Source organism: Leptosomus discolor, chromosome Z (assembly GCF_034619465.1).
Source record: "Leptosomus discolor isolate bLepDis1 chromosome Z, bLepDis1.hap2, whole genome shotgun sequence".
Classification (NCBI taxonomy): Eukaryota; Metazoa; Chordata; class Aves; order Leptosomiformes; family Leptosomidae; genus Leptosomus; species Leptosomus discolor.
In genome coordinates this window covers 89,452,507-89,476,899 of record NC_141419.1, presented here as the reverse complement: position 1 = coordinate 89,476,899, position 24,393 = coordinate 89,452,507, and the positions used below count along the sequence as shown (strand labels likewise).

General features: G+C 42.7%; 1 protein-coding gene across 2 annotated transcripts in view; it reads left to right on the top strand.

The window, feature by feature from the left end:
* EPG5 (ectopic P-granules 5 autophagy tethering factor) overlaps positions 1 to 23,990 on the top strand; it is a 59,176-nt gene extending 35,186 nt beyond the window's left edge. For both annotated transcript variants that reach the window (XM_086479341.1, XM_086479340.1), the window contains exons 27-44: positions 58 to 220; positions 827 to 969; positions 4,244 to 4,400; positions 4,757 to 4,951; positions 6,030 to 6,243; positions 7,023 to 7,183; positions 7,303 to 7,510; positions 8,179 to 8,254; positions 9,133 to 9,236; positions 9,881 to 10,056; positions 10,776 to 10,961; positions 14,155 to 14,364; positions 14,514 to 14,658; positions 16,853 to 17,095; positions 17,985 to 18,204; positions 19,676 to 19,891; positions 20,875 to 20,989; positions 22,284 to 23,990. In XM_086479341.1, the coding sequence (XP_086335467.1) occupies positions 58 to 220; positions 827 to 969; positions 4,244 to 4,400; positions 4,757 to 4,951; positions 6,030 to 6,243; positions 7,023 to 7,183; positions 7,303 to 7,510; positions 8,179 to 8,254; positions 9,133 to 9,236; positions 9,881 to 10,056; positions 10,776 to 10,961; positions 14,155 to 14,364; positions 14,514 to 14,658; positions 16,853 to 17,095; positions 17,985 to 18,204; positions 19,676 to 19,891; positions 20,875 to 20,989; positions 22,284 to 22,466 (3,115 nt within the window). In that variant the 3' untranslated portion in view covers positions 22,467 to 23,990. The remainder of the gene's footprint in view (positions 1 to 57; positions 221 to 826; positions 970 to 4,243; positions 4,401 to 4,756; positions 4,952 to 6,029; positions 6,244 to 7,022; positions 7,184 to 7,302; positions 7,511 to 8,178; positions 8,255 to 9,132; positions 9,237 to 9,880; positions 10,057 to 10,775; positions 10,962 to 14,154; positions 14,365 to 14,513; positions 14,659 to 16,852; positions 17,096 to 17,984; positions 18,205 to 19,675; positions 19,892 to 20,874; positions 20,990 to 22,283) is intronic.
* Positions 23,991 to 24,393: the final 403 nt, after the last annotated feature.

The window sequence follows — 24,393 nt, the reverse complement described above, 5'->3', positions numbered from 1 at the left end:
TTAGCATTGCTATTTTCAATAAGGATTTTGGTAACTTTATTAATAAACGCTTTTCAGAACTGCAGCTCTCTGGGAATCTCAGCATGTTGCTCTTAACGGTGAAATACTGGAAACAGTACCTAAGCTGTATGTCAATCGGGAAGAGCAGATCACCCTCCATTTGGAGTGCCGTGGAACTTCAAATAAAGGCTGTCAGGGAGCAGCTCTCCTGACCATCCAGGTTAGAGGCATGGCATCACTTCTGTTTTGGGGCTGTTGGACATGGATAGTGAACGTGAAATGGTTGAGTGGTTACAAGAGTCATAGCAGTTGACCAAATAAATCCACACACGCATAATAGTTACCTGAAATACCTAATGTGTAGTGCTCAAAAGGAGATGCACATCAACAGCTGAAGAATAAATTGTTGTGTAAAGTTTGTTTTGCTCATAGCATTCGTTCTAAACTGCTTCCCCATGTGGGAATGTGAGAATATGCTCACTGATAGGGATAGAAGCATGAAAATGTTTATAGAAATATTCCCATGTTGCTTGGTATATGAATTTCTTGATCCCTCCTAACTTTCAGTCCCTGTGGATTAAAAGCCTTATATAAAAGACATGAATTATGTTAGTGTGTGATAATTAAATAGGAACGTGACCAGGGATGTGTGCTTGGTCACGATGTACTAAATCTGATCAACTAAATCTGATCTCAGGGGAAAAACTATCTATGTTCAGAGTTCTCTTACTGGGCTCTGCTTCATTTTTACAAATAGGTGCAACATCAAAGGGTTTCAGCAAAAAAATATTATTCTGAAATGAATATGTGTCTCTTTGTCATTTAGTTTGAAGGGAAACATAAAAATGAAGCAGTGAGCCAGCAGCTTCATGCTTTGCGTAAAGAAGTGAGACAACTGCAGGCAGAAGCTACGAAGCCACCTTCTCTGGGTGTTGTGGAAGCAGCAGTACATGTGGAAAATTTTATAACGTAGGTTGTTCAGACTGTTTTAGGTAGTGATGTTTTATATTTCTTTTTCTGTACGTTAGAGTTAAAATGTGGAACCTGTTTGTGTGGTTTTTGTAGTGCTTATCAGCTTGGGTCAACAACAGAGCTGCAATCCTGAGACCTGTATGTTTGTGACGCAGAACTCTGCAGAAATAACTCTGTATTATCAGAAGGTCATTCAGCATCAGTGGGGCACACAGTATTGTCTTCTACTTCAATCTATTGTACTGTATTAGAATAGCCCTTCTAACCCTGCCAGAAGCATGTTGGGTGATGACAGGGGTGCTATGTTAAACTTAAGGAAGTGACAAACTTGTACCACAGCTGACTCAGCCGTAGGCTAAACTACGTGTTTTTAATCTCTCTCTCTGTAGGTTTTCCCCTGTTAATAGTGCAGGACATAGTTCTTCAATAAGGAGTTATGATTTGAAGTAGCTTTTCAATGTGTGGAACAAAATCATGCAGTGGAAGAGGACTATATAATACCACTTTTTTTTTTGTGGAGGGTTTATTTGAGTAAATGGATTAGTCTAAGGGCCCCTCCCTCCTGAATACTTTCTAGAGTTTGTCCCAGAGGTCCAGTTTTGCAACACCATTCTTCTCAATCTTCTAGATTTCTGCTGGGCTTCTTTTAGTGTAGTTGGTTTCCAGCAGTGTGTACTCACTGTACAAGTAAAAGATATTTCGTTACTATTTCTACATGTTCATTCTTCATCATTAATCTGAAAAATTCTGTGGATGAGCTAGTTCTTAGGATTTAGATCTGTGGAACTGCATGTTCTTCAGATGTTTTAATTCAGACACAGGGAAGATGGGGGTTTGAGCTCAATAAAACATTCCCTTGTCAATATGTAAGGAAAGATTGATTCTGTTTTAATTCTTTTATTGCTGAGCCTGTTAAGTAAAATGAGGTAAATTTTCTTGCAGTACAAATGTAGCTGAGTTAGTCTAAGCACATGATGAACACATGATTTGAAGGAGAAATAATGTTGGCACTATGTTGTGAAAAATCTTTTGACGATCGCTTTCTGACTCCTATTACAGAGACTTTCTAAGGTTTGGAGGTACCTGTTTCAGGCAGCAAAATTACTTGAGCTAAACCTGGGACTGTTCAGCCTGGATAAAAGACGACTCAGGGCGTTCTCATAAATGTATTTCCATACCTGAAGGGAGGGTGCAGAGAATAATAGAATCATTTTGGTTGGAATATACCTTAAAGATAATTAGGTCCAACCATTATCCTAACTCTACCAAGCCCACCACTAAACCATGTCCGTAAGCACCACAGCTAAACATCTTTTGAACACCTCCAGGGATGGTGACTCCACCGCCTCCCTGGGCAGCCTGTTCCGATGCCTAACCGCTCTTTCAGTAAAGAAATTTTTCCTAATCCAAATTAAATCTCCCGTGGCACAATGTGAGGCTGTTTCCTCCTGTCCTGTCATCAGTTCCTTGGGAGAACAGACCGACCCCACCTCACCACAGCCTCCTCTCAGGCAGCTGCAGAGAGCGATCAGGTCTCCCCTCAGCCTCCTCTTCTCCAGGCTGAACACCCCCAGTTCCCTCAGCCGCTCCTCACAGACCTGTTCTCCAGACCCTTCACCAGCTCCGCTGCCCTTCTCTGGACACGCTCCAGCACCTCCGTGTCCTTCTTGCAGTGAGGGGCCCAAAACTGCACCCACCATTCGAGGGGCGGCCTCACCAGTGCCCAGTCCAGGGGCACGATCCCTTCCCTGCTCCTGCTGGCCACACCATGGCTGATACAGGCCAGGAGGCTGTTGGCCTTCTTGCCCACCTGGGCACGCTGCTGGCTCATGTCCAGCCGGCTGTCGACCAGCACCCCCAGGGCCTTTCCCGCCGGGCAGCTCTCCAGCCGCTCCTCCCCAGCCTGTAGCGCTGCTGGGGTTGTGGTGACCCAAGGGCAGGATCCAGCACTTGGCCTTGTTGAACCTCAGAGCATTGGCCTCAGCCCATCGATCCAGCCTGTCCAGGTCCCCCTGCAGAGCCTTCCTACCCCTGAGCAGATCAACACTCCCACCCAATTTAGTGTCACCTGCAAACTTACTGAGGGAGCACTCGATCCCCTCATCCAGACCATTGATAAAGATGTTAAACAAGTCCTGCCCCAACACTGAGCCCTGGGGCACACCGCTTGTGACCGGCCACCAGCTGGATTTAACTCCACTCACCACCACTCTCTATGCTCACCCATCCAGCCAGCTTCTAACCCAGCGAAGAGTGCACCGGTCTAGGCCATGAACCACCAGCTTGTCCAACAGAGTGCTGCAGGAGACTGTGTCAAATGCCTTACTGAAGTCCAGGTAGATGACATCCACAGCTTTTCCCTCACCCACTGGGCAGGTCACCTGGTCATAGAAGGAGATCAGGTTGGTCAAACAGGACCTGCCTTTCATGAACCCGTGCTGGCTGGGCCTGAGTCCCTGGGTGTCCTGCACTTGCTGTGTTGAGTGTGCCCAAGATGAACTGCTCCATAACCTTCCCTGGTGCCAAGGTCAGGCTGATGGGCCTGTAGTTCCCCAGATCCTCCTTCCAACCCGTCTTGTAGATGGGTGTCACATTGGCAAGCCTCCAGTCTTCCGGGACCTCACCTGTTGACCAGCATTGCTGATAAATGATGGAGAGAGCCTTGGCAAGTTCCTCCACCAGCTCCCTCAGCACTCTCGGGTGGATTTCATCTGGCCTCATAGATTTGTGAGTGTCCAGTTGGCAGTGCAGGTCATCAACTAACTAACTACTGCTGTCCGGATTATGAAGGAATCCTTCTGGTCACCTGTGCTCCAGCTCAGGGGGCTGATTACCCTGAGGATTATGTTGAGAAGACCGAGCCAGGCTCTCTTCAAGGGTGTCCAGTGACAGGACAAGAGGCAATGAGCACAAACGGAGACACAGGAGGTTCCCTCTGAACATGAGAAAACACTTTTTTTTTTTACTGAGGGGTGACACATGCTGCCCAGAGAGGTTGTGGAGTCTCCACCTTTGGAGATACTCAAAAGCCATCTGGACATCGTCTTGGGCTAACAAGCTGTAGGTGGCCCTACTTGGGCAGGTGGTTGGTCCAGATGCCCTGCAGAGATCCCTTGTAACCTCATCTATGCTGCAATTCTGTGAACCCATGCTTGATTATCATGTAAGCCAGAAATACCCGTTTCAAGGCTATATATTGGCAAGAAACCTTTGGTTTTTGTCATGGGTTATTTTCCATATGTAGATTTAATCTGCCTTTCTTTTTTTTCAGGGCCTTAATAAATATCTACAAGGTGCAGCCTATGCCTGCAATTAAGAAAGTTGGGATTAGTTTGTTTTTTACGTTAGTGGAATATGTGTGTGATGAAACTCAACGCAATCCCCCCACGAGGCAGTTCTTCACATCCTGCATTGAGATTCTAGGTCAAGTGAGTTTATTCTCTGATTTTTGGATGCCTAATGCTTATTCCAATTGCTGCTGAAATCTGGATTTGTTTCCTTTTGCTGTCCTATCGGAAAAATTGTATTTCTGGGTATTTTTAGACAACATGTGTGGTCACAAGTGCTGTTCTTAAGTGTGCTAGGGAAAGATGTTTATTTTACGTTATATCTTGTGAAACAGCAGTATTTAGTTGATGTTGATCTCATATAGTCTGTTGGTTTTGAGAAAAGTTTCCTTTTCAAAATGGAACAAAATTATGCTTGTCTCGACAAAGAGCTCTGAGGTGTATTTTCCAATAGATTCATACTGGGCCATTTTTCTCACCGTTCCGAATTTCCTCAGGTGTTCATCAGTGGGACCAAGTCGGAGTGCAAACGTCTCCTCCAGACGATCCTGCAGAATCGAAGGCTCTGTACCCTCCTTTCTCCTTACTTCACTCCAGTTGCCTCTCCCAGTGAATTTGTGACTTTATATGAAAAAGTCGTAGCCTTTCTGAGTGAGGATAACAGCGATGTTGTCTTCATGCTGCTGACAAAGGTAGAGTACTCATGAATACTGCATCTGGTTTGTGGGTTGCTTTTGTGGGCATGTGTCTTTAGGCTAAGGAAGGAAAGAGGTGCAAATCTGGCACTTTAAAATAACATTGACAGTCTCTGTAGATCTATGTTGCTCATCCCGAATGGAATGTGTTGTATTTAAGCTCAAGAGGGGCTGGAGGCAAAAGCAAATGGGAAGCTTAAACTACCCTTTGCTAGACCAGATAAGGCTTAACTCTTCAGTGCACTTTTACTCTTGAAATTAAAGCAAGCTCTCGATGGCTTCTTCTGCCGGAGAGCTCTGCAGAGACATTTGTCAAAATAGCTGGTGAATCCCAGGTATCTTAAAAATAAAGGAAAAAAAAATTTTGAAACAGGGTCTGAATCTTCCATCTCTGGCACCCATGTCCTTCCTGCGTATCTTAAAACACACCGTTAGGTAAAAGCAAGTGATTTTGCACATCTCTTGTTTCAGGGCTGAATGATACTGCCTACCTGTATTGTCAGTGGAGAAACTACTATTATAGGGTGTATATCTGTCTATCTATCTATCTGTATATATCTGTATTGCTCTGGTTCTCTTCATTAGTTAGGCAGAGATAGGGTTTGACAACTGTGAATAGCGGGCAGTCTGTTTTGAGCATAACTCTAAGCTGTCCTTAGAGACAATGATCAGCGTTGTCCCTGCTGACCCACGTCTGAACAGATGGCCTAGAGGCTACAAAAGCTTTGCACCTCCACCTGAAAATTTATGGACTATGGAGATTAGTCCAGTCAATCTTGTGTTTGGCAGCGGTACTGAAGTGTGGGAATTCATGCCCATTTTCGTGAATCCGAGAACGCCTGTGAAGGGTTGTTTCATAAATTCAGGGACTTCTGCAGTATGCTAAATCATAACCTTTGGAAAGCGTTACTCTGGTTTTGAGTTAGGGCTAACAAGGTGCAAATTCCTTAGGTTTTTCTTAAATGTATAAAAACTTTCAGATTTTTTTTTTCCCCCTAATGATTTCACCCTTCTCTTAAATGTATTGTGGCTGTTAAAGCTTCTGCTTACAAATGCTTCCTTTCTTCTGTTCTAGTTTGACCTTACGCAATGGTTGAATGTTGCTAAGCCACCTCTCTCTGAACGTACCAAGCTTCTGGAGTCTATTCATTTGGCTCTCAATGCATGTGGCCTTGAACCTGAAGAAGATATTTTGATGCCATTTAATATCTTCTGCAAGCATTGGACTAACCTTCTCCAGTATCAATTCCCTGATCACTATAGTGATTTCCTAAGATTGTTCGTGCAAAGTGAGTATCTGAATCAATGCATACGAAGCCTTTCATACAGAACTCTGCTGGCTTAAAAATATGAGCTGTGCGCAGTGGAGTTAAAGAGCAACAAATTCTGAATGATTTAAACTTTCCTAAGTTTCTGTGTGCCCTTTTACGTGCATGCTGTGTGGTATGTTTTTGTGAGACGTTGTAGCTCTGCTGGAAGAAAACGCTTCTGCAGGTCAGAGTACATGCATCGGTGACAAACAGGTTTTCAGCCCATAGTACAGGAGAAGGATGGAGGAGAGGTTTCTGTAAATGGAAACACGATTATGTCACAGCCTGCAATGCAACATCCTTGTTCTTGAGCACCCTTCGAGGTCGAACTGCGAATTGGAATTGTAGAGACCTGGGACAGATGCTGAAATCTGCTGAGGATGTCCTGGTTGACGTTAGATGCTACCTGTGATTCGCTGTGCCTCTGAAATGAGAACAAAGTACTTGCTTTCTGTCAAACCGTATGTGCTGAGGCAGCAACTGACTCTTCATAGGTGTTTGTAGCCAGGGGTGCATTAAGTGCCTGGGAAACTCTCTAAGAAGAGAGCATGTAGATGCCAAAAGTGAACGTTAAATGACTTATGTTTGGGAATCAGAGATGCCTCTCGCCCTTAAACTTGGGGCTTTCAAATTCATGCCTTACCTAATTTTTTAATGTAGTAGGGAGCTCTTTCAACCCTTTCTGACTCGTGTTGCGAATGGGACTAATATCCTTCTCCTGATTTTTCACAAATGCGTTCCCTTCTCTTTCTCCTAAGGCTCATCAGAGCAGCTCCTAAGCCCTGACTGTTGGAAGGCATCGCTTAAAGCTTTGGGATGTGGTTCACCGGTGACTGAACAGGGAAGCTTCAAGAAAAGCGATTCTACTGAAAGTCCTGTATTGCGGGATGCTGCAAAAATTCTCTTCTCTGCAGAACAGGTGGATGCCTCTTTGGTTGATTTATTGTGTTTTTCAGCTGAAACAGGTGCCCACCAGTGGCAAATAACACTGCTGTGTGGTCTTTCTGTAGCTGATTAGTGTTTTCATTCTTTTTACAGGTTAGAGAGACAATAGAATGGCTTTCCACATCTTTCTGCAAACTCCGACTGGCTTCGATGGACTTCAGGACTTTTGGCCTGTTTTCAAAATGGAGTCCTTACGTGGCTGAAGTGAATAAATTTCTGGATTATCTTATTAAACGACTTATTGACACCGAAGTTGCCAATTTAGCCCAAGAGCCTGTTGGCAGTAACAGGATTCTAGCAGGTAATGTGTCTTAAAAGCAAATCACTTAAGAACAGGCACTCAGTTGCTCGGATTTCTGATGTTAAAGACCATTTAAAAGTGCAGTAAAATCTTCTTACTTGGCATTTGTATAATGATGAGAACATTAAAAGACAGATGGGAAATGCTGATGCTACTTCATGGCCGTGTGGGACTTTATGCTTCATCTTTATGCTTGTTGGAGGAAGTTTGTTTAGATTTGAGCTTGCTTTAAAATTATTTCATCAGGAGATCATACTTTCTTCAAAGAAAAATACAGTCTTTTGCACAGAGCGGAGGTTTGGGAACCAGGGACTGCTGAATTTCATCATGGTGTGATTTTGATTTGGAGAAAACTGCTGAAACACCTTTTATTTTATTATATACAGGTTTAAAGTGTGAATCGCCATTATCCACACAATCTCAGATGTGATAGAGTAATATTAACATAGAAAGAGATGCAAAACGCTTACGATTCTTATTAAACCAGCCATATCGTTAACCGGAGTTACTAATAAATGTATGGTATTTTAAATTTTCATTTGACCAGGAAGAACTGTTTAAGTGTTGGAATAAGCAAAGGACGTTGTATTCAAGTTTTGAAAAGTATAATATGTTCACTGTCGCTGATTTGAAGGAAAAAAGCAACTTCTTCCTTTTGTTTCTTCTAGCATTGCAGTCCTTGTATTCAGACATTGCTGGACTCTTTAAACCGTGGATACTGGTCTTGGATAAGGAAGATGCAAGGTATGTCTTGCATTTTAAAATTAAATCAATTTTTGCTAAAATAGGGACTTCAGCCTTAAGAATGACTTTCATTATTAACTCTTTTTTTTTTTTTCTAATTCATGACTATATTGTGACATTCCATTAAATAGCTGTGAATTGTGTCATATCCTTAACAATTAAGGAACTCATGAATTATTTCTGTAAGTTGTGTTTTCCAAGACTTGGATTGAGTTTTAGATACAGGAAATATAACCAAGCTCTGGTCAGGAAGCAGAGATGAGAAAAATATGAATCGCACTTAGTTGTGGAAACGCTCAAATTTAAATTCCAGATTCCATTTTTTAGCATGTCCTTAGTTTAGAACAAAAGAAAAAAGCCAAGCAAATACAACCCCAAATGACAGTGGTACTTCATGAAATCTTGGACCGAATCAGTCCTATGATGATCTACTGTCTTGTGTACCGCTGTCTTCACATGGGGAGTTATTTGTAATGTTATACACTTAAATTTGACTTTCCTCCAAAGTCCAAAGCTTTTTGAGCTGCGAGCACATCTCCAACATTTAATTACAAGGTTAACTGCAGGTGATATGTGCCGTCATTCAGAAATTCCCGTGTTTTGGTATTTAATTCAGTTATGAAATATTAAACAAGTAATCTCTGCTTTCTCAGTGGTATCGTAGATCTTCAGCGTGACGTTAAAACATGTACCTCTTCTCAGGAAGAAACAGGCAGTCCTAAAGAGTTGAATTTGAAGGGACTGATGATACCCACTGTATCGATTTACTGTGTGCTACCTACTGTATTGATCGATTGTGCTTTAAAATATTTAAGTAGTTTTAAGTGTTTATGGTCTGGTAACTGCACTGAAATCTGTGTTGCTTCGCTTCTTTTAAGTAACCAGCCCTGCTACCCTTGGTTAGAGAGCGACACTCCTGTAGCAGCCACCGTGGTCAGTTTGTTTACAGATTGCATCAAGCTTCTGCATGAGAGCTTTAAAGGTGGGTGAAGTCCATGCTATTTTAATGTAGTGTGTCACTTTCTGTTCTATCAGACCAAAAAAGAATTTTTTTCATTGAGACTTGGGACGTGAGGGGATTTTATTGGTTATGAACTTTCAGCCAAGGTGATCACTGCAGTAGTGCCAGGAGCACTTCTTTGTTTCATGTGTAGTTGGACACAGAAATGGAAAAAATTAATTCCACAGTACCTCTTAGTGACTTTTAGGGACGAACTAGATTCAAACTTACCTTGTAAAAATAAATAACTAGAAATAACACGTTATTCTGTGTTTTATGAAATTCAAGATACATAAGATCTTTTTAGAAAACCCAAACCAACCCGACATAAAACCAATGAAGTTCTACATGGAAGGAGTATTTTATAACTTCAGATTATTGTCCAGCAACTCTTCAAAAGATCGAGGAAGGGCATGAAATCATAAGCTTTCCCCTGTGTTGATTTGGAGGAAAAAAAAAAAATCTTAAAAGCTTAATGTGCCCTTTTTTTTTACTTTGACAAATGTTACAATTTTAGTGTAACTTGCGTTTATGGTTCTTCATCTTCAAAACTGGACTTCTTTCTGTAATCGAGCTTTCCCTGATTTTTTTTCTGTTGTTAATTCAGCTGTTTTCTTTGAATGTAGATAAGCTGTTGCCAAGCCACCATGGGGCTCTGTGGTTACATCTGATGCATTACTGCGAATGTTGCACAGCCCCCAAAATGCCAGAGTTTATTCTCTATGCTTTCCATACTGAGTTCAGAAGGCTTCCGTGGAAGGAAATGCATCCAGACCAGATGCTTATGGAAGAGTTCTTTAAAGTGAGTACACAGCACCTGTTGAATTAAGTTGATAATCAGTGTTGCCCTTGAAAATAGCTGGAGAGCTGGAGACAGTTCTTTTAGCGAGTGAGCTTTTAAAGTTCGTTTGTCGTGTTCACAGCTGCGCGTTTTGTGACTGATTTTTGTGAAGGGGTGCTACTGAGTCTTAGACAAAGTTGTGGGGAGCTGTAAAGCTGGCAGTCTGTGTAATCTGTCATTGCTCTATCTCAATGTCTCATTTATTACCTACATGTATTTAGTTAGAGTTAATAACTTTTACTATGACCATGTTTTCACCTTCAAGTTGTCTGAGACAATGTAAAGCTGCAGATAAGTTTGGAAATGCTTTCAGGATTTACTGCTTGTCTGGTTAGGATTCGTTCTTCATGCAGTTCTAAGCAGGCTCAGAGTTTTAATCTCTCTCTGAGTGGAGAGAGATGGATGCAGTCATGCAGCTAAGAGTTTGTAATAGATTACTTCTTTCTGGTTTGCAGTAGCTGTGTATTCTGTACTGGTTGAGAGACTTAAAAAATTATATGTGTGACTCTTCTGGTGGGGGGCAAAATGATGGAGAACTGGCATCTGTCTGCTCCTCTGCTGACCTAAAATGCTGCTGTGGATTTATAGCTGGCTAAGGCACTGAGAAGTGTGAAAGTATTTGTATCTTACATTGTTTTATGTGCCTGTCTTTTTTTTTTTTTTTTCTTTTTCTTTCCTAGATTGAAAGAGGCAGCCCCAAGAGTTGTTTCTTATTTTTGGGTTACGTTTTATGTGAGATAAACTGGGTCAGTGTCCTCTCTGATGCCTGGAATCCCAGCCCTCATCCTCAGACTCACAACATGATTGTCTGTTTGCTGTATATGATGGTCCTGTTGGCAAAGGAGGAACAACTTATAGGCAAAGAGGTAATTTTTGGAGAGGTTCATACCTGTCTGTCTTAGAAGAATAATTCTTTGCTAACAAGGGCACAGGAGGTGACTTCTTTCTCGCTTGCAGTGTGATTAACTCAGAAGTGGTTTTTCTATAGGTAAAATATCCCAAATAGCGTTCCAGAGATGGCCAAGACTGAGGCATTTTATGTAACTGGTGTGAAAAAAGAAGAGCTGTTGTTCATTTTAAGAAACTTCCATAGGTGCAGTGATCCAGTAGCGTTGTAAAGAGCAAACAAATAATTATAGCAGTTTCCTGGAGTTACAATGTGAAACTCTGGGTTTTGGAAAGAAAGAATATGTGTTAGTTCATTAGTGTTTGAAAAATTATTGTTGTTACATAAAGCTACTGTGCAGTTGTTTTTCCTTTCATCGTTAAATGTGGGATGCTGCATGGTACAGCTTGCTTGTCTCTTAGGCCAGCCCTGGATTAAAATATCTGTTTCCTTCTCTGTCAGGGTTTTGGAGAGCCTTTGTTGTAAGCACCTGAAAACTAGAGGTAGTATTAGCAAGAATTTACATGTGCACCTATAATACACGTGCATATATATGTACATGTTATGGGCACTTACGTATCGGTGCATATGTATTGTGCATGCATATATATGCACGATATTATGTGTAACTTTAGGTGAAGCTTTTTCTGACAGCCTGAGTGAAAAGGGTGCCTGGCGTCTGCCCGGTTTGGTTCAGGCAGCCTGCCGATGTGAGTGCAGGAGCAGCTTTGACTGTGGCATTCGTGCCTGCAGCACCTGTGGTGCTGTGAGAAGAATTGGGAGGCTCACTGAGTCGCCTTTATTCCGTCACGGCCAGTCACGTAAATCTCTGCCGTGCCTTGCTGCTTTTTCTGAGTGGCAGACATGAATATGTGGAGGGATTGTAGGGAATCGTTCGTCTATGAAAAGCCTGTGCCTGGCTGCTATGTCTTACTGTGCATGTTCGTGATGTTTTCCAACCTGATCTTCGGTACTGGTCACACTTCAAGTTGGTTAAGCACAGCTCAGCAGTGGGATTAGTGCCTGTAAGGTTAGGAGCAGCACTTGATATGAGCTCTTTTGTTTTGGTTTGGTTTTTTGTTCATAGCTGACTAAAAAGAAAATATTTGTCTGCTTGAACATGCTTTCTCAGGGGTTATAAATAGGTGTTGTTCAGTCCTTACTCAGAATTGCTTTTGTGACTATTTCTTACTGTAAAAATGCTCCCCTCCTAACTCCGTATGATGTGATGACAGGTCACAATGATGTAACAACATCCTGAAGACCGGATATATCTTTAAGAAGCTTGGCACTATCTGCTTCTGATGAGTTTCTGGGGACATATTACTTCATCTGTTGAATCTTAGCTTGAGTTTTCTTGTTCCCTTGCTCTGAAGGGGAATTTGATCATCTCTAATTTCTTAGTGCTTTTCCCAGCTACGGTTGCATTCCAGTGTTTCTGAATTGTTGGAACAGGGAAGAGAAACACTGGGTGTTAGGATGAACTTTCCAAGCCTTGCTTTTGCTAAGAGCTCTGTGTGGGTAAACCTAGCAGTCTCTCATTCAGTCCACTGCTTCTGGAGGACTCTTGCAGAGGGGCTGGGTAATCTTCAAGAAGTCCCGTTTCACATCTGCCAGCTTTCTCCCACTTGCTGCATCTTCCATTTTCCATTTCCTCGGAGGTGTTATGAGGTGCCGTGTCAAGATGTTGCCAGCAGCCTTTGGTCAACACTGTATTCCAGTTTAGGAAAATTACCAGAGTTCTCGTGCTTTGACCTGAATGTACTTGCTTATCAGAAGCTTCTCAAGCTTCAAAAGATACCTGTTTGCATGAGTCAGCCTCAGGAATTCCCTCCTAGCCTCCAGCGATGTGTTAAACTGATGCGCCATCACTCATTTTTTACCTCCCAGAATGCTCCTGTGACACCTTGACCTAAATCCCAAACGTCCTCAGCCCTGCGTTCCCGCGCATGAGCGGTACTTGAGAAGTACTTGATGTACCGGTGTCACATTCTTGTTGACGTAGTCTAGTTTGGGTTAGTTCTGGATCCTTACAGTCCTCAGGTTGCGTTGCCTGTCAGTTTGTTCATTCTATAATGTCTAGAAATTTGGTGCTTCTCAGTGTCCGAGGGGTGCCCTTTTGTGCTGCAGATGCGCATGAAGCCTTGAGAGGAGAATGGCGGCAGCTGGGTCTAGGCTGCTTGTAGACAGACTTTTCTGCCTGCGTATTTGCACGGCCTGTGTGAGCTGTGGACACTGTAGGCTGCTGTACTGTTCAGAATGGTGTTTGTGGGAGTAAGCGTGTGAGGAGTCCCCCAGGTTGGTAGATGAGTCACTGAACGGTGTAACGGGTCTGTGTGGCAAGGAGGAAGGAGCGGCAGGAACAACTGAGTGATGAACTGACCCCAACCCCCATTCCCTGTTCCCCCCCTGCGCCGCTGGGGGGGAAGAGGGAGAGAAATCAGGAACAAAGTTCAGCCCGGGAAAGAAGGGAGGGGTGGGGGGAAGGTGTTTTTAGATTTGGTTTTATTTCTCATTACTCCTCTCTGAATTAACTGGTAATAAATTACATTTCCCTTCAGTCGAGTCTGTTTTGCCCGTGACGGTAAATGCTGAGTGATCTCCCTGTCCGTATCTCAACCCCACAAGCCTGTTGGTATTTTTTTTTTTCTTCTCTCCCCTGTCCAGTTGAGCAGGGGGAGTGACAGAGTGGCTTTGGTGGGCACCTGGCACTTGGCCAGGGCCAACCCACCACAAATAGAAAATTGAGGGACCTCGTTTCTGTCCCTGGTTCTACTGTGAACTTAGTAATTTTTTTAAAAAATAACTTTTAACATCTTTTTCTAACCCTCTGCTGAAATTACTTTACCTTGTAGGGTCTCCATTTCTTTCTAGCTCTCTTTACATGTTTACATGTCAAAGTTTCATGTCTCTCGCTGACTTTTGTGCTTGGTTAGAGCTGCTGCGGCAGTCTGAGTACTGTTAGGTGAATGCTAGAGAGATCATACATGTGTTGGCTTGCTGCCTGAATGAGGAGTTGCTTTTCAGCCAGACTCCCAGTGGTCACCTATTTCTGTGGGGTTTCTGCTCTGTCTCTCAAATTTTGGAGTCTGGGCTTCCTTCCAATACTGAGTACTGTGAATGTTAATTTAAAACAGCAAAGAAAACTGAGACTGATGTCTTTAAATCTTCAGGAATCGCCACTCATAAATCTTCTTGGACAGACCAGCTCCCTTCCTTGGCAGCTTGTGGGCATTTCATCTTATCAAAGCATCATCAGCTACTGCAACAGTCACTACCCTCCCTCTGTTATCCTTGCTAAGGATGCTGCAGCTGAACTGATAGTGAAGCTTCTGAAAATTTCAGCAGGCTTTGGTGCATCTTCCGATAGTCACATCCACCTTGTAAGTTAAACTAGTTTTGCAGTCTCTCTGAGCTGTGCTTGTCATTTGCAGTGTTCTGCTTTTGTATATTACAGAGTGTGGAAAGAGTTCTAGACGTGATCTTTTTTTTTTTTTCCTTTTCTCTAATTGACTTTCATTTTGGTTACCAGGATGCAACACTGAAGTGCCGAGCATACATTCGCCAGGTGGTTCAATTTCTCAGCACCTTAGAACAAAGCGGAAAGATTACTCTTGCGGTTTTGGAACAAGAAATGTCCAAGTTGCTAGATGATGTAGTCATCTTTAATCCTCCAGGTTTGTGTCAAAGAAGTGTCGAACTACTTTAAAGCTGTTAAGATCCTTTGTTGTACTGCATGGATTGTTGGACATCTGTGACTATGTAATTGCTTGCCTTACTGTAATGTCTCCCTTATGGACAGCATTGCTTTGATGGTGTATATATAGGTGGTATACTGGCACAAAACAAATATATGAACATTGCCCCACAGAGCTGTCAAGAGTGATAGAACTAACAGAAAAAACAGGGGTTACGTTGTGAGTAAAACTGACCAGTATGCAGGAGCTTGAGGGATTCTTTTCTTTGTTGCCTGGTTGTTAAATCTTTTTTTTTTTTTTTTTAATTTGACATTTGCATTTTAAAAGGAAGGATGACACAAATAATACACTGTCTTCGTCCTGAGGGACTGAGTTCTAAGAAAGGTTTCTGAACTGTTGTGCAAGTGGGAAAACTGACTGTATTGAAGCAGGGGAATGATGTTGATGTGCCCTAGTAGTGTGGTGTGTCCACACCCACAGCATTTATATTGATCTCGTTTTTAGCACCAGTACTATCCTGAGCTTCCTCTGTCAAACTAAAACTTCAGGTGAAATGAGTTGTCTTGCTGTACTACACAGGAGCTGTGTCTTTTCCTGCACACGACCCGTGCAGGCCTGATAGTGAGAGTGAACAGAAAGTGTGAAAGTCTGTGAGTGCTCACTGTCTGTCAGTACTTGTATTGCTCACTGGGGAAGCTCTGTAGGACAGCCCCGTAGTCAGCAAAACTCTTGTCACTTGAAGGGAAGTGAAGGCTTGACTGTTCCTGCTGACACTCTTAGTAGCTGAGAAATTTTGGAAGAGCCAGGAGCTCCAGTATAAGAGGAGCAGCTCTGTTTTGTGAACCCCTGTGCATGCTCGTGTGTGGTGAAGGGCTGAAAGGGAGAGTGCTCCATGTGGCTCAGCCAGGCTGCGAGGTTTGGAGGGGGCTGGTGGAGGCTCTTGGAAGAGCTTCCAGGGCAGCACCTGCTGTTGGCGGCAGCTGGAGAGGAGAAGGCTGGACTTCTCACATGGGCGCTGGGCAAGGGGATCTGGTGGGCCTTGGTGTCTGGTGGTGGTCCTGCTCGGTGGTCTGCAGCCTGTGCAGTGGGATTGGCTGTAAAACTGGTTGTGACCTGAGGTAAGTCAGTTAACCTCCTGGCATTGTCTTTCTCGTTTGGTCTCTGATAAGATATTTACCTTACTGGAGGCCTATGCCATGACAAATTACATTTGGGACTTTTTTTGTTGTCTTTTTCTTTTTTTCTTTTGAGTGAGTAGGTGCTTCAAACAGAATAGCTTAGTTTGGAAGGGACCTCTGGAGGCCTGTAGTTCAACCTCCTCCTCCACCCACACCTAGCTTCAAAGTTTAATCGCATTCTCAAGGGCCTTGTCTGGTCAGCTTCCAAATATCTGCAAGTGTGGAGGTCTCAACCTCTTCGGGCAATGTTTTTCCAGTGATTAACCACTCTTTGTGCACATCTTGTCTTCATAATCAGTTGAAATTTTTCCTTCCACAATGCCTGATGTTGCTTGAAAATTTTATTTTATAACAATAGTGCCTTTTTTCATCAATATGCAAAAGGTCTACTCTGTGGTTAGACTTTCAAGAGCCAAGCACAGGAAGCATTTGTGCTTCGAGGGTGCTGTTACAGGTAGCCCATGATAACATGTTCAGGCAATGCCAGGAGGTGGTTTCAAAAACTATTCTGGGGCTGAACACTGGGATTAGTAGGAAATCTGAAATCCTGGAAAGGCATGAAGGGTTTGCGATATTTCAGGGCTCATCACAGTCATATTTCAAATTGGATAATCTAGAATTTTGGTTGTTTCACTCTAAACTGTGCTTTAAAGTGTGTTTTAATACCCAGCTTTTCTTGGAGACTGTAAACATGCTTTATCATTCAATTTATTTGCACCATAGTCATGGTAAAGGACCCTGGGTGAAAGATGGGCCCCAAAGTGCTGTGCTGTACAGTCTTATCAGCTGTGTCTTCGTTTAGTGAACGATGAACTATCTCATCAAGGGAAGACACTGCGAGGAATGCGTGTCTTACTGCAGTAAGGACAAGGAATTGAGGTGTGCAATGAGCGCGAGGGTGTTCCCAGTATCTACAGGAAGCGTTCCCGTGGTGAAGCTGAGTTTGGGTTCTAGTGCCAATTTCCTGAAATGGTTCTCTTGTTTCTGGCTTCCAGACATGGATCTGCAAACACGTCACATGGCCCTCAGCAGCCTCTTTACGGAAACGCTGATGATGATGAACAATTCCAGCGTTACGACGGCCGAGTCGCTGCGGGGGAGCTTGCGGAAGTGGATCGGCGGGAAGGTGCGCGGGTTGCTCGCCATGCCCCTGCTCACGGCGGCGTGTCAGAGCCTGGCTTCCGTGCGGCACATGGCAGAGACGACAGAAGCCTGTATCACTGCTTACTTCAACGAAGGTAGGAGCCCGTCTGCTGCTGCTGCTTGGCTCTGAAGCTTTGATCAGTCTTGCGTGCTCGGTAAATACAAACGCCCGTTAAATACCAATTGTCTGGAATTCTTACAGCTTACGGTGCCCATTGCTGGAACTGGGTTTTAATCTGGTTTCCGTAATCAGAACTCCTTTCTTTGTATCTGATGGCTCCCAACTGTCACACATATACCTGCTGTAGTAACGAGATGTAGGAAAGTTAGGCCATTGTGCTTTGGGTTTTGCAACTGCTCTGGTTGTGTGTTTTCGTAAGGACTATACCAGTCTCTGTGAAAACTGATTTGCTTTGTGTAATTGTTGCCATTCTTCCAGCTAAAGGGGAGGACTTTTTAGAAAAAGAATCATCCCCAGAGAACTAGATGGGTATTTCTGCCCTCCTCTAGTGTTGTGTAGGCTAATTTAAGAAAAAACTGCTCTTGATTGGTAAAACTCTGAAATTCTGTGGTGTGGGAGTTTTTTTGACGTGTGGTCTTTTTGGTGTGGGGCTTTTTTTTTTTTTTTTAACTTTCTGTTTACATAATCCTTGTGGAAATTTTGATTTCTTCCACATTCCGTGTGATCAGATTTCAGGACGCCTGAAGGAAATATTTAAAATGCCATTGCTCAAATTTTCAAATTTAATTGAGTGAATGCTGGGAAAATATCTCTCCTTGACCTCAAGGAGGTGCCCTATGATGGAGAGAAAAGAAAAGCTCCACTCTTAGAGTTGGTGACGAACTGGTTACCTGGAAACCAGCTAAACCAGCCCAAATTCTGTACCTTGTAGGAAGACAGTGAAGTAGTTCTAGTTCTTCGGTTTTGATAAGTCCTGCTTTCTCACACCTCTTCATTCTATCCTTTTGTCCTCTGCTTTGTAGATTATCCTCACCACCAGGATTTAGGCTGGGGCCCTATACTCGCCTCCCTCCAAGTTCCTGAGCTAACCATGGAAGAATTCCTGCAGGAGTGTCTGTCTTTAGGAAGCTACTTGACCCTTTATGTCTACCTGCTGCAATGCCTAAACACTGACCAAACTCTTGCCAACGAAATGAAAATCCTGCTAACCATCAGCAAATGGCTGGAGCAGGTATACCCAAGGTACGAAACCCAAGGCTTCTGAATGTGCCTTGACTTTTAAATAAGGCTATAGTTGTATAGCCGGTGTAATTAGGTGGCCAGGTTAATCAGGTTAGTTTCACCAGGCTGCTGGATGAAATGGGCAGTCCTTCCGTATCCACTGTTGGGGAGTCTGCCCAACCGCAGTGGCAACACTAATGGTTCTTGTGGTTAAACAGAAGAAGGAATTTTATTTACTTGAACGCTTCTGGTGCAGTTTTGGTCAGTTTTCAGTCAGGAAAGCTTGATTTCAATGTCAGCCTGGATTTGTGCTCTGTTAAAATTACTTTAAGCAAACCCTCTATCACTGTGGGTTCCACTTTCCAGAATATCCACTAGGTGGGATGAGTTACTGCTAAATATTCAGTTTGACATTTTGAGTGACTTGGTGTTGGAAGCTGCTGGATGGGGGGACTGTTCAGCTGCTCTGAACCAAACCTGAAGTGCCCAGAGTTAGGGGCCTGTATCACTGTAAACCAACTTACTAGATAATAGGGTTCTGGGGGGAAAGGATGGCTAGCTTCAGGGTTAAAATGGTGATACTTTGTACTTAAAGTATGTGACAACTGCTGAAATAGTCAGAATTTAGCAAATACAGTGAATATTTTACCATATTAATGTTGATAATGCTGTGAAGGAACATTTTGGGAAAATGCATGTTCCCACTGTTTCTTGAAATTCAAGGAATACTTCCACTGTTGTAGGTCCCATGGTAACTTGATTGCCAAAGTGTGAAGGAGACAGCAAAGCTGCCATACGTGGCAAATTAAAACTTGCTCTAAACGTGAAAGCTGAGGGTGGCTGGCATGGGAAATGACTGCGGAGTAATGTGAGGATAGTCTGGTGCAGGAAACTCGTGCTGATGCTTTGTGTGGAAAATCTGAGCTTGTTAACTTAAACTGCAAACTGTTTGGGAGAAGGTTAAAAACAGTGTAGGGGGAACTTCACTTTGTGCTTTGCTCAACAAAAACCTTCAATGTTTCCTTTTCTAGAAGATCATATTAAAAGTCTAAATTGTTGTGGAAACAACAGCTAGTGCTTCCTAAAGTATTTTATTGGTAAGTAAAGGGAAAAAAAAAATAGATATACAGCTTTGTTCCTTTTATACCAAGACTTAGACAAGTTGAAATCCACTTATGGCTGCAATATCATTTATTCTCAGTTGTAAAGCTTAAAAGGAAGCATTGTTCTTTATTCTCTTACAGGTCCTTAAACCCTGATAGCTGATGTCTGCATCAAATCCATAACAACAGCAGTTACAGCAGTGTAATAACTGGTGGGGTAGTATAGTTATGCTGTCCTCATATAGTAAGATCAACTGTCATTAATTAACCATCTGAATTCTTACGGGCCTAATGGGGAGAGACACAGACCTCTTAACCTGTGCATCGGACTTTTTTTTTTTTTTAAATTTATGTTTTGTTTTATTTTGTTCTTTAAATCTTACCTAAAGCTCAGCAAACGAAGAGGCAAAGCTGTTTCTTTGGTGCCATAAAGCCATGCAGTTGTCCTTGATCCAGATGGAGCAAGGTGACACCGTTCTGATTGAATCTGTCCTTCGGACGCTGCTGTCAATCCAGGGCAGGCAGAGTCAGCTGGCTGAAGAGAGACTGACTTCTGGAATACTTGGAGCAATTGGGCTGGGCAGGAGGTCTCCTTTGTCACCCAGGTACGGGTTGAAGGTGTGGTAAATTTACTGATTTGAGTCGTCATGTTAAAAAAAGCTGCAGCCTGGATCCAGACTGCACACTGCAGTGTCAAAAGATGTTCTGAATCCGTGCTGTCCCCAAATGGCGTAAACTTGTTGGGGCACATCACAATAAAAAAATATAGTGACTGTTTTAATCTGATGAAGAAGTGAATATGAACTTCTTCGAAGTTTGTGGTGGAAAAGGAAAGAAAATGCAGTTGTGAATCTGGCTGGGTGTCCCTCTCCAGCAAAGTTTCTAGGGAGACTGTTTGTTAGAGGAATATACTTTCACCTGGTCTGTAGAAGACTGTTCCAGTTGACGAGAGTTTTGTATGATCACATGCATGTTGTCTTTTCCATCTTAACCTTGAGGTGCTGGAAATGTTAAGCGAAGCTCAGAGAAGTATGTGCTTTCTTGTTATTCACTTTACCCTCTAAAGAGAGACACCACATTTGGTTGTTGGGTATTAAATTCAAGTTCACTGTGGAAGGAATGCCAAGAAAAAAATAGGTAAATGTTTGTGGAACAGCAATTCAACATAGTACTTAAACATAGCTTTGTGTTTATAAAGACCTTCTGGGTTGCAATCCTGTTGAAATTGCTTTGAAATCGTAGTCTTGTTCAGCTCTTCCTTTCATTTGGGTGATAAGAACGTTTCAAAGGCTGTGAAGTGAAGGAGTATTTTGGATGTGACCTCCAGGCTCCAGCTAAGCTTGGAACAGATGTAGCCTTTCGTATGTATTCTATTATATTATCCTCTAGTATGTATGATATCCTATTATGTGTGTATTGGTGACTTATGTTTTTTAACGCATTGGAAAAGGTCCTCTAAAGCCTTCAGTGTGTTCCTCGTGCAAGAGATGGGAGGGATGTTTTACAGGATAGAACTTCGGGTTTACCTGTTGTTGAGGGCTTGCAAAATTGGTATCACCTTCTCTCTCCGTCCTTTTCCCTGTGCCAGGTTTCGTGTGGTTGCCCGCAGTTTGTCTGCGTTCCTCTTGGTGCAGATTCCTGCAGAGAATCAAGTCCGCCTGAAAGCGGGGTCAGAGCCGAAGCTGTCGCAGAAGGCCCAGCAGGTAGCGTGTGCCAGTTGGTGGCTTCTTGACGTGGCCCTCCTTTGCGTGCTTGCTCTGCTTGTGGGGTGAACCTTGTCAGAGTCGCTGGAAGCATTTCTTGAAGCTAAATGCTGCGCTCAGCTTGCTGGCTTTATTCAGCGCTGAATGCCATCAATCTTTGCTTTTCCTCGCTCTAAATTCTGAATTTCAGAAATACCTTGTGGCTCTCATTTGTCTTCTAAGGGAAGGGGGCGCATCAGAAACTTGTGTACTGTTTTGCTGTACATCAAAACACTGTGTTGGAATTCGCCAGAGACAAAGCCAGGTGCAGCATAGGCCAGGTGGTGATGCGGGTTTGCTGAACGCTGGCAGCAGAACTGTGTGTCTGAGTCCTAACCTAAAGTGATCCTAGGTGAAACTGTTTGTACAGCGTTCGGTATTAATATGAAGGCATCAGTTTCTAATCTTATACACTGGGGAGGTGCAGATGAACTTAGGTTTGTAGGAGTTTCTGAGTTCAGAAACTTTGGAACACCGCAGGTAGAAGGAATTTAAAACAAAACGGGAAAAAGCAATGCTGCTGTGAGTGCGCTGCTTTTCGGTGATAAAGCAGGGCTGCGTTTACACTAACGTTTGTTTATGTGAGATCAGGGCTTAAAAGCCCTACGACAAATAAACATTCCTTCTCTAGCATGTGCCCTGACCACGTTCTTGTTTCAGTAAGTGCGTGAGGAGAGGGAGGAGTTGATTAGAAACCAAAGCAAAGTAACTTACTTGGTACAACTTGTTTCTGTTCTCTAAGAAAGAATGAAACTTGTTCAGCTACGTCTCCAACATTTGTCCTGGCCGGTACTGACAGCATAGGCTCGTTTCACATATAATTTCTAACTTGGCATTGTCTCTAATATTATTAATGGGAACAAAATAATACTTTTATGAAAGGCGAATACTATTCACTTCAGGTTGTTCTTATGAATATAACTGTGTTGCAGTTTGTAGTTCAGTGTAATTTCCTTGAAACCACGTGTCTTGAGTTCATGAAGTAAATATTGGACATTATTTGGGGTACAGAATCCTAGCAAGCCTTGATAGAATAGTGGTTGTGTTGATCTCGGGGAGAGAACAGCTGGAAAAATATGAGTTGACTTGAAACACTGTTATGTGATGGTGTTTTACAAAGGTTCTGTTCCAAATACTCTTTAAGTTCTCTTTAGATAAGGATCTTCTAGTGGAATTGTGCGTATGGTGACTGATGAACTGGTTTGTTATGGGCCAAAGTACCCACAGCTAACAGAATTTTCCCTTGTATCTGTAGGCGCTGAGTGCTCTTGAAACTATGGCATCAAACAAGCAATATGTGGATTATCAAGAGCAGCTCTCCCAGGCTTCTCAGTTCATCAAGCATCCAGAACACTGTCTTCGAGATGGCAATAATCTCTTGGCTCTCCTTATTAACACTCTGTACCCAGAAGTGCATTATCTGGACAGCATACGATAGCAGCACCGAGCTCGCAGAATCATCACGCAATGTCGATTACTCTGGTTTACATATAACGTTGTCATTGCACAAGTAATTTTTACCTTCAGAGTTCCACTTTAATTAAGTCAGAAGTGTGAATGGGAACTGCACACTGGCAAATTTTCTCCTCTTTAAGGTTTTCTTTCTTTTATTTTGATTTGTGGGCCTGGGGAGTTGCTTAGTTTTTGTTGACATAAAACACTTGAATATCTTCCTGTGTATGGTGCGCATCCGAGAGGAGGATACCTGGGGATAGCTGTACAAATCATTAGACAGCAAAGCTCATCCTGTAGCGTATTAAGTTTTTCCTTTGTGCCTTTTTTTATTTTCCAACGTGTCGTCACTCAGGCCAGTTCAAAGTGAGTGGAGGATTGTGTATAAAAGAGGTTTTGACTTTCTTAGCAAGGATACCTCTGCGTCTTGTGTGAGTGTGTGTCTGGAGACTTGTGAAATCCCTGTATCTGGAAAGATAGTATTTTAAATTTTTGACTTTTTCTTGTTACCCCTCAGAAGTCTGTAGTTGAAAGGCATGCCTACAATCTTCTACCACTTCTGTAAATACAAACTAAATTTTGAACTGAAGAACTTTGTTTTTTCCTGTTTTCTAAAGTGAGTCTGCATCCATATTGCTTGATTAAACGCAAGTAACTTCTAGCCAAGTTCTTTCTAAGTCAGGTGATTTAAATCCAGAGGCAGATTTTCTGGATCCCCAGCATCTGGGAGGAGAACAGTCAGTTATGCTCGTGTTAGATAGGATTCCTTAATTCTGGAAATCTGGTTGTTTAAGAAATGCTGATTTAACAAGTGGACACTGGCCACTTAAGTTTGGTCTTTTCTGCCTAGCTGGGTCTGACATGACAGGATTGTAGATGAAACTGTGAAAAGGTATTTATCTGGTATTAAATTTGGCGATCACTTGTTAGAATTCTGTTGCCAAAGCGTGAACCATGAGCCTGTAAATCTGTTGTTTCAGCTGAATGATCACTGGTTTTGTTGCCTTGTCTGACCGTAAGACGCACCTTTGTCCGGGGAAAGCAGAAGGCTTTTCCCCAGTCCCTTTGCTAATGTCCCTTTTATCACTGATCCACTTGAGGGGGCCCGAGGTCCTGCAGTCCCAATCCGTACACCTTTATGAAGGAACAACGATCGCTGCTTCTCTTCCTCCATTGATTGTGCCTTTATGTTTAGAACATGGTTACAGGTTAAAACATTAGTTATGGTCATGAGGGGAAGGAAATGTGCTACCTACTGTCTGGTCAATAATGCTTTGAAGTCTGGCTCTTAACTGTGGCTCCAGTGCTGGAGAACAAATCACCTTTTTCTTCTTGACAGATTCTGCTAACTGTGCCAGCTGGGTCACTAGATCACCTTCATCTTAATGTGGTCTTAGAGTTCTTTGCTCTATCTGCGAGCCTATAAATATATATATATACATATGTACATCCCTCTGTATATTGACCAGATATTGTTGCAGCATGTTTTTTAACAGACTCTTTAAGAAAATTCATGTCTGGAAGAATATATTCTGCTGCTTTTTTTTTTTTTTTTCTCCCCAAAGACTTAAAAGCACTGGTTTTATTAGATTAAATGTTACTGATCAGTTGCATAAAAATGTGAAAAAGTCAGAAATGTATGTTTGACACGCACTTTTAAAATGAGGTATTGTTTGAGCTGTTGAGTTTTTACAAGTGTTGTATTTATAACATGCTATGTCTGCAAAGACCATGCAAAATAAAAAAACGAAAAATCAAGTAATTTTGTCACAACCAAGATGATATTTTCATCTCGCTGGAAGAATCCGCATCGTGTATAATTTTTCTTGGAAAGTATGGTGAGGGAATGACATGCAGTTGCTCAGCTGGTGGAGGTCTGGAGACTCTTCCCTTTGGTGTCCTGGATTTAACAT